At 34.9% G+C, this 9,968-nt stretch overlaps 1 protein-coding gene across 1 annotated transcript in view; it reads right to left on the bottom strand.

The window, feature by feature from the left end:
* Positions 1-7,882, bottom strand: part of LOC144974662 (leukocyte surface antigen CD53-like) — a 44,622-nt gene extending 36,740 nt beyond the window's left edge. The window contains exon 1 of the mRNA XM_078917748.1: positions 7,811-7,882. Within this exon, the coding sequence (XP_078773874.1) occupies positions 7,811-7,876 (66 nt within the window). The 5' untranslated portion in view covers positions 7,877-7,882. The remainder of the gene's footprint in view (positions 1-7,810) is intronic.
* Between the last annotated feature and the right edge of the window lie 2,086 nt (positions 7,883-9,968).

Here is a 9,968-nt window from a genome sequence, read left to right as displayed (position 1 = left end):
GAGAGAGAGAGAGAGAGAGAGAGAGAGAGAGGAGCAAAGCTACGTTTGAAAGAAAGAAAGAAAGAAAGACAGAAAGAAAGAAAGAACTGACACAATCGGATGTTACTCCAGCATGAAATGAAATCAGTACGACATGGTCGGTGGTCTGGATGTCCCAGTTGATGCATATCTCATTTTCTATCTCTCTGGAGGGGCAAGATCCAATTGATTCCCTTAGCGATATGTATGTATGGATATACAAATATATATATACATATATATATATATATATATATATATATATATATATATATATATATATATATACATAATATATATATATATATATATATATATATATAATATATATATATATATATATAATTTTAATATTTACCACAATGTTGGAGTCAGTCTAGATCGATGTTTCAGGCCTTTTCAGCCATCGTCAGGACTGTGTGTTACATGACTGTGGTTTGTTGTCTGTTGTTTCATATCGAGCACTATCCGTACCATATTTGTATCAAACACGATTCAATATATATAAATATATATATATATATATATATATATATATATATATATATAATATTATATATATATTTCAAAAACAAAATTCATGACATTATAGTGCTCAACATTTATATAGTCATGTGCAAAAGTAAGTTCACACTTATTTCTTCCTTTTTATCTGTTGACACAAACCAGTAATGTACTCATTGCTCAAACTAAGCATTACGTTATGTTATATATCATTTCAAAGGTTAATTAATTACCTATTCATTGAATGCAATCATTTCATATCTTTACACTCAATCAAAAGATATAATAATAATATTTAGAATTTGAAACATCGAAATTTTGACTTTGCAAAAATGTGAGCAGATGTGAATTTTTAGGAAAGCATTGCGCGAGCAACTGAAGGCACTTTTTTACACCACTTTTGAAACTCATAAAACTTTAAAATCAGTGATAAACAATAATGTGAAGTTGAATGCAAGCTTCAATTTAATTACAAAAAACAGATCAAATGAACGTTTCGGGTTTCCCCTTTATCAGATAGAGAGATAAATCTTGACTACGCCACTACTACACCATCTCATTCATCTGTGGTGTTTCATTCATCCTGTTTTGTTGATAAAGGGGAAACCCGAAACGTTCATTTGATATGTTTTGTAATTAAATTGAAGCTTACATTCAACTTCACATTATTATTTATTTCTTCGAGCTTCGAGCAGCAACATTTACATTTAAAATCAGTGTGACTTCACATGATTTGATAAACAAAATAACAATATCAGTCTATTTTTTCCCTAACTGTAAATATACTGTCTCTAGCAAAAAGCCTAAGAGTGTTGAGAATCTTGTCCGTTTGATTGGGCATGTTCAGGCTGTTGCAGAATACCCACGCAAGTTTTGGTATATCACGAAAGGCTATTTACAAATTAATATAAAAGTACAGGGAACCACTTGAAAGAAACAGAAACAGCGGAAGGCAGAATACAACATACATTGACTGTCTGCTAGATGACACAGGAATGGACAACACCCGGGAACTGCGTACGCTTATGGAAGACAGGACAGAATGGCGAAGACTTGTAGCTCATGTTGGGCGCCCCAAGGGGCGGCCTAAGTAAGTAATTAAGTTTTATAAAAAATAAACGTATAGATATAAAACTTCATATAGACTAGGGCATTTTGCAGTTTGCATTACTCACCTACTCTCCAATCACGTCATATTATACGACCACATTCATTTCAAACAGTACAAATCGCATGTTTTGCGTTCTGGACTAGTTGCTTAGAATCTATGAGTGGACCAATCGTATGACAGTATAATGTAGTCGACCTGAACCGACTTGGTCTTAAAACTGAAGTTTATGTCGATGTCTAGAGATTTAAGCCCCCCCCCCCCCCCCCCCAAAAAAAAAAAAAAAACAAAACAAAAAAAAAACAAAAAAAAAAAAAAAAAAAAACAAAAACAAAAAAAAAAAACAAAAAAAAAAAAACAAAAAAAAAACCAACAAAAAAAAAAAACCAAAAAAAACCCCAACCCCCCCCCCCCCCAAAAAAAATACCCAAGAAAAAAAAATAAAATAAAAAAAACCCCAGGAAAACAAACAAACTTGAGCTTTTATATAATGCAATATCCACTAAACGTGCTCAAAGCGCTTTACAAAGTACAGCAACTCGTAACATGTAGAACGAGACATGATACCTGCTAATTAATAATAATAATAATAATAATAATACTTTATTGCATCCCAAAAAGGAAATTTTTTGTACAGACGTGTTATAATTTACATAATAAGATAAAAATACAATGGAAATAGGATGTATAATATATGAAAAAGGAGTAGCTCCATAACCAGAGCTGCGCTTTATAATATGAATAATTTCAACACTGTAAAATAGTCAAAACTGTCACTATAAATTAAAAATTGAAAAGATTGCAAAACAAATAAATTAATAATTTAATATTTACATTTTTTGAAGGTAAAAATGCGAAATAATTGTATAAAATGATTATTGCTTGTTGTTATAAAGCCTAATACTGGACGGCAGAAATGATTTTCGGTGTCTCTCTGTTTTCGTTGAAATAGAGAAAGGGCGACCACTTCTTTCTGACATAATAACTGATGGTCTTAGTGGATGATACTGGTCATTTAATATTTTAGTTATTTTATTTATACAAAATTTCTCGTATAAAAGATCTACATCGTCAACATCATTTATATAGCGTTTAATAGATTTTTTAATATTTGAATTTATTTTGTTCCTTTCCACTGCTAAGCAATTGCCTCCCCAAGCTGTTATACAAAATGACAAAACACTTTCGATTACTGCTCTATAAAATAATGTGCAGAGGGTTTTATCTATTCTAAACTGAGAGAGTTTTGATAAAAAATATGTACGTCTGCACATCTTATGCCTAATTATTTTCAAGTGTTCATCCCACTTGAGCCTGTCATCAATTGTTACACCAAGGTATTTGTAGTGAGGAACTCGCTGGACGAATTGGTCCTTTAATTTTAACGGTTCTATCGGTTCCTTCACTCTCCTAAAGTCAATCACTAGCTCCTTTGTCTTGCTTATGTTAAGCTCTAGGTGGTGGGCATCACACCAAGACACAAATCTATCAATTTCTTGCCTATAAGCCACTTCGTTGCCATTTGTTATGAGGCCTTGAAGAGCGGTGTCATCTGCAAACTTTATCAAAGGTACACTCAGGTTTTGACTTCTACAGTCATTCGTGTATATTGTGAATAATACAGGGGACAATACACAACCTTGAGGAGCACCAGTATTTGTAGTTATACAGGAAGATATATTTTGTCCTAATTGAACATATTGTGCTCTCTCCGTAAGAAATTCGAGCACCCAAGCAATTATATACTTGTTTACAATTTCTTCCGACAGAGACAGTGTTGTGTTAACGTCCTTGTACTTATTATACACCTGAGTACGGTGAGGGAATGCCTTTTCCAAGGATTCGACTATGTACCGAGCGAGGTTCGAATTCAGGACCTTCCGATCCGAAAGCGACTATCATATCACAAGATCACAAAGCCGCACGAGAGGGTAGAACTGCTTATTGACACTAACTATGCGTTTAGGTAAAACGCTCACAGCATCCACCAGCCGGATGTAACGTACCACCACAAAAATCTCTGTTTAACCTTAATTGTTTATTGTCGGAATGATAGAAATTAGCGAACACTAATAATTAAAATGGCTGTTTAAAATCAATAACAAAGAGCTCAATTTTGTTTCATCTATTCCTTTTTTGGTTGTGACACTAGTTGATGGAGTTTGATATATCATTAAAATGGCCGCCGTCTAAAATCAATAACAAAGAGTTCAGTGACGTCAATTTTGTTTCATCTATTCCTTTTTTGGTTGTGACACTAGTTGATGGAGTTTGATATATCATTAAAATGGCCGCCGTCTAAAATCAATAACAAAGAGTTCAGTGACGTCAATTTTGTTTCATCTATTCCTTTTTTGGTTGTGACACTAGTTGATGGAGTTTGATATATCATTAAAATGGCCGTCTAAAATCAATAACAAAGAGTTCAGTGACGTCAATTTTGTTTCATCTATTTCTTTTTAGGTTTAACAACAGATTAAGTGAGTAGGAAAGAGCCAGAAGACAATAGAGAATAATTTTTTTTCGCGGCGGCGATGGGTGTTTGAACCCGCGACCTTACTGGTACGACAACTCGGCCTGGCTGGGGAGAGCATGGCTCTACCGTATGAGCTATCCTCGATCCACGGTCTGAATTAAAAATTCACCCCTTTTTGGTTTTGACGCCTAGGTGACGGAGTTGATACAGAGAGGATACATGGATAAGTCCAATGCGGTGATATTATGATCTTAAGGTTGTGATGAGGTTTTTAATTCCCATCGGAAGTGACCCCTCTATAATAGGAGATGGAGGCAAAGATGGGTTTATAGTGATCGATAGAATTAGAGGGAAAGAGAGATTAACAGCTGTAGAGCGATAGGGGATAGAATAGAATAGAATAGATAGATAGGTATATAGATACATAGATAGAATTAGAGAAAGAGAGAGAGAGAGAGAGAGAGAGAGAGAGAGAGAGAGAGAGAGAGAGAGAGAGAGAGAGAGAAGGAGAGAGAGAGAAAGAAAAAAAGGAGAGAGAGAGAAAGAAAGGAAGAAAAAAAGGAGGGAGAGAGAGAGAGAGAGAGAGAGAGAGAGAGAGAGAGAGAGAGAGAGAGAGAGAGGAAGAATGCAAAAAGATACGGTTTTTAATAGATATTTAAATATCTCCCATATATATATATATATATATATATATATTTTATATATATATATATATATATATATATATTTATATATATATCTATCTATCTATCTATATATATATATATATATATATATATATATATATATATATATATATATATATATAGTGTTGGCGATAATTAGATAGATATAAAAGTAGGTAGATTTGATGGTAGGTGGTAGGGAGGAGTTCAACTGGATAAATAAGCTAGCAAAGGATCGAGGAGAGAAATGATTGACAGATGAATAAAATCAGATCAGAGAGATCTTAGGACAAATCTCTAACACTTGACATTCTCGGTGGTCAGTTGGATGGAATTAGGCCGAGTGGACCACTGACCACGCTAAATGTCAGCAGGATTGTGAGAGGTACCTACTGTAGGATGGAAAAAAAGGAACCAACGTGAACATATTTTCAGGTCTGATAACCGGACACAATTATGGGCTCGTTTTAATATTGTGTTATGGGGAATAGTATACGTTGGTTTGAGTGTATTCCCAGTACAACAATGAGGCCATAACAGTTTACGTTATCAGACCTGATTATAGGTATACGTCGAATATAATTTCTATTGGTAAAAATATGTATTAAAAAAAATTGAGCTTTTAAAAAAAATATAGCGCAATATCCACCACACGTGCCAAAAGCGGTTTAAAAAGGGTCCCTGACCAACAGCAACACGTAACATATAGCATGAGACATGGCGCCTATTAGGTGATAATATTACAATTTTTTTTCCGACAAAGACAATGCTGCTAACGGCCAGGTACGCATTTTTCACCTGAGAACGGTGAGAGAATGTGAGTAAAGAGCCTTTTCCAAAGACCAATTTTCTATTGAAAGAGTAGTATAAATTTTAGTCTATAGAACGTATTTTTACTCGTACTTTTGTTAATAAATGAATAAATTATGTCTTATAAATAACGAGTTGAAAGATCGGAATGATGAATAGGTAAAAGGATGAATCGGTAGATAGATAAGTTGATAATAGAATAGATGAATAGATTTCTCGATAACAGACAAATGTGGATGAATCATTCTATTAAGCCTCTCCTTACAAGCTATTTTTAGAATTTCCCCCGAAAATTCACACCCACTCAATTCTAAATAGACTTTTTCTAATCAAACAAAAAAGTAACAATTGCATTCTATAAAAAATATTGTTCAGAAAAATGATGTCTACAACACAGCGTTTAGTATTTATAGAACAACGTCGATTTCTTTACATTTTGTGATGTGCAAAAGAAACCAGAATGAGAAAATTGTCGGTTGCATCGTAGCGAATGTGACGATTTTCCTATGGTTGGTAAGGAGAGGGTGAAGGATTTTTTTGGATACCACCTACGCACACTGACAGACAAACCAAAATACGATAATAGCCTTGTCTTCCTGAAACCGTAATCCAAGTCACTTCATTCCGATCACGACTAGATATAAGAATCCAGACGGACATCGGGTAGCATTGATCGCAGCTGTTGTAGCCATTTGAAAAAAATAAGATCACAATGACATAGTGTGTCACGTTACAAGATGCAAGTCTTTTTTCTTTTGGATCAATAGATAGTATGCGCTTGGCTAAGAAGCTTACAACATTGCCATCCGGAAGTATAACGGCCGACCAACACACAAAGCTATGTGTAACCTTAAAAGTTTATAGTCTGATTTAATACAGTTTAGTGAGAATTACTCATAAACGCGGATGGCAAAAAAAAAAAAAAATCAAAACAAAACAAAAAAACAAAAAAACAAAACAAAACAATAACAAAACCCGAGTGACGTTAACTTCATTCTATCTCTAGGAGTCCTTCATCCCCAGCAGTATCTCACAGTTTACGTGGCATGTTAACTCACTCAACCCTAACACCGACTATATCCGTAGTTTCCCCTGGTTCCCCATGCCTATTTATTGCAGTTTTATGAGACAAATTAGAGGCGTAGTATCAAAGCTAATGTTTCTAGTTTTTACATGTTAATGGTGGTTGAATAAAACTATCTATGTATATGCTCATTTTTAATACATTTTTTCCAATTTTGAAAGGTCTAAAAAGACTCTAGGATTGAGTGAGTTAAAAAAAACAAAGGCCACCAGCACACAATGTGAATTAATAAAAGCCCGTAGTCAATCATATCATATTTAATTTATTTTTCTGAGATTCTGTCTGCGTCAGATTATTTCCTCTGTACCGTGATATGTTTTTAAAATGACATTATTTTTCCAAAGACAAATCCATTCAGAATTGAAGACAAGTCCGCTGATTTGTCTGGAATTGAATTTTCTACGCCTACGGATTTGACCTCGAGGTTAAATTGGCTTCAAATGGAATATCTCCCAATGTAAAAAACAAAAACCCAAAACAAAACAAAAAACCATAAACGGCATGATATAGACCATACAGATGTATATCGGACTTAACTCTTAATCTAATAGAGAAAAGCGACACGAGAATTTATCTCTTCTCTAATTGGTAAAAGGATGTGTCGCTAACTGGATTCTACTTATGAACGATTCATACAGATCAAAATGTGTCGACTTAATCTTCAATGCAGCAACAGATGTCAAGTAGCATCTCAAAAGTTCATGGTGGTCTTAAAAGTATGTAGATCTAATATGCGGCTATGTAGTCTAGTGGTATGACACTCGCTTTCGGATCGGTAGGTCCTGGGTTCGAGTCTCACGCTCGGCGCATAGCTGAGTCCTTGGAAAAGGCTCTTTACTCACATTCTCTCATCGTACTCAGGTGTAAAATGAGTACCTTGAGTAACAGCGTTGTCTTTGTCCGAAAAATTGTAATATGTTAAATGTTGCTGTTGACCAGGGACCCCTTGTAAAGCGCTTTGAGCACATTTAGTGGATATTGCGCTACATAAAGCTCAATTTTTAAAATATAAAATTGAAAACAAGCCAAAAAAGAACCCCCCCCCCCCCCAAAAAAAAAAATACAAACTTAAAGATGACAAAAAATACCATGAGAAAATAATACAAAATGAATGCCAACCAAAAGAGACGACAAACACGACTTACCAATATAATGATGTTGAATATGGACATGGAATATTTCAGGAATTTCCCACATCCTGTCAGCCCCATCTTTTCGTCCTGAAAAAAAACATGGAAAAAGAAATAAATAAGAATAATATATGAAATACTGGAGATGGGGTTTTCTCTTGCTAGGCCAATTGGATTCAGTAGTCTGATGTCACGCCACCCAGCAACGGCGGCCATCTTGGTTCTAAACGAAGAAAATCATGATTTTTATTCTTCAAGCTGGCTAGAACTTTTCATGTCTTGTGATCAGAATGTGTAAAAGTCAAAAAATGATCAAATTTATGGGGTTTTTTTCTCCTCTGGATACGCTTTTATGCTCGCCGGAGAAATATTTCATAAGGGCGTCCGCCATTGTTCCGATAGTTTAGAACCAGTGTTGCAAAGTTACTAAGCGTCGTTACGCGAGAAGTGACGTCACGACTGTTGAACCATATTGATCGGGGGTTCAGCGGTTCGTTGCCTGGTCTTGTAACAAAAGTCAAGCATTGTTAAGCGTGGACAGTGACCAGATGTGTACACGTGACCGTATAAAATTTTGGTCCTAAATTGTGTCCTTGAATCAGACACTTTACAGACATTACCCCAATCGACACAGGTGTGAATGAATACCTGGCAGTAGGCAGTGACATGGAATAATGTAAGAATGCTAGAACAAAAAGCATGCCTAACGGGTGACTGGTACTGTATTAAATGACTATATGGATCCATATGGTCTGCTGGGGAAATCAATGAACTGAACATGGCAAATTCGTAGAAATGGCCTACATAAATATTCATTTATTTAAATTATCACACGGAACTAATTAGCTCATATGGTACGAAGGGTTTATGTGAGAAAAAATACAAAGACACAAAAACAATCTGACAATTTTAAACTTTCGCTCAAAATCAAGGGACATTTGGTCGTCCACAAAACGTCCAGAATCGACGTGTACTTACATACAGGTCTGATAACCCAAATTGTTATGGCCTTATTGTTGTAATAGAATTACTCTCAAACCAACACAGCATCTCTTTTGTCAATTACAGCACTGTTAAATCAAACCCATCATATGTGCACCTTAGTCCGGTATAGATAGTATGCGCTTGGCTAAGGAGTTCACAACATTGCCATCCGGAAGTATAACCGACCAACACCCAAAACTGTGTGTAACCATGATCGTTTATAGTCAGGCTAATACAGTTTAGTGAGAATTACTCATTACTCATAAAGGCGGATGGCAAAAAACAATAACACAGATCTGAGTGACGTCATCTTCGAACTATCTATTCATGCCAATATCCTTGATGTTTTCTTGTGTCCCTTAATCTTGAAATTCGTCATAAAAGGATTTCTACCTTTAGCCAGTTAAGTGTCGTATTTTGGAAAAATTCGTATTTCAAAATTTGGCCAGAAAACTCATCCTTCAAATATCGATCGATTTAAATGACCCTCATCATGGCAAAAACTCTCAAACCTCGGACTTCGCGAGGTCGTTGGTTTGAGAGTTTTTTTGTCGTTGTTGTTGCAAAGATGAGGGTAATTTAAAACAGTAAAATCTCTATCTATAGATAGATAGATAGATAGATAGAGAGAGAGAGAGAGAGACAGAGAGAGAGAGAGAAAGAGAGAGAGAGAGAGAGAGAGAGAGAGAGAGAGAGAGAGAGAGAGAGAGAGAGAGAGAGAGAGAGAGAGAGAGAGAGGGGAAGAGACAGACAGACATTAAATTAAAGGTCGAGTTTTCTGGAAAATCTTTGAAAATGTGTTTTTTCCAAAGCACGACAGTTTACTGGTTTGAAAAAAAAACAAAAAACCCTAATCACAATTCAAAGCTTCAATTTCAATTTCACATTGGATTGCCCGGAACAATCATCTGTCCAAAAGAGAATCCAACATTTGAAAACTGAATCAATATTTCTGTCATGTAAATAGAATAAACAGCCGTTTTATCAAATCCCACTTCAATTGAATTGAAAATTATTTCTATTTGCTTCAAAGCAAATATTAACCTAATTTATATAAAGAAGAATATGGGAGACACGATAAAAATACAACTTTCCATTTCCCTTTTGTTGAAAAGCGATGTTTTTGATTTATTAGAGATTGAATCGTTGTAAATTGATTTTAGAAATAATTATTATACATACACGATGA

The sequence above is a fragment of the Berghia stephanieae genome, chromosome 6 (assembly GCF_034508935.2).
Source record: "Berghia stephanieae isolate SIO BIC M18660-M18661 chromosome 6, UCSD_Bste_1.3, whole genome shotgun sequence".
Classification (NCBI taxonomy): domain Eukaryota; kingdom Metazoa; phylum Mollusca; class Gastropoda; order Nudibranchia; family Aeolidiidae; genus Berghia; species Berghia stephanieae.
Note: the sequence above shows the minus strand (reverse complement) of the source record. Positions and strands in the feature narration are given on the sequence as shown.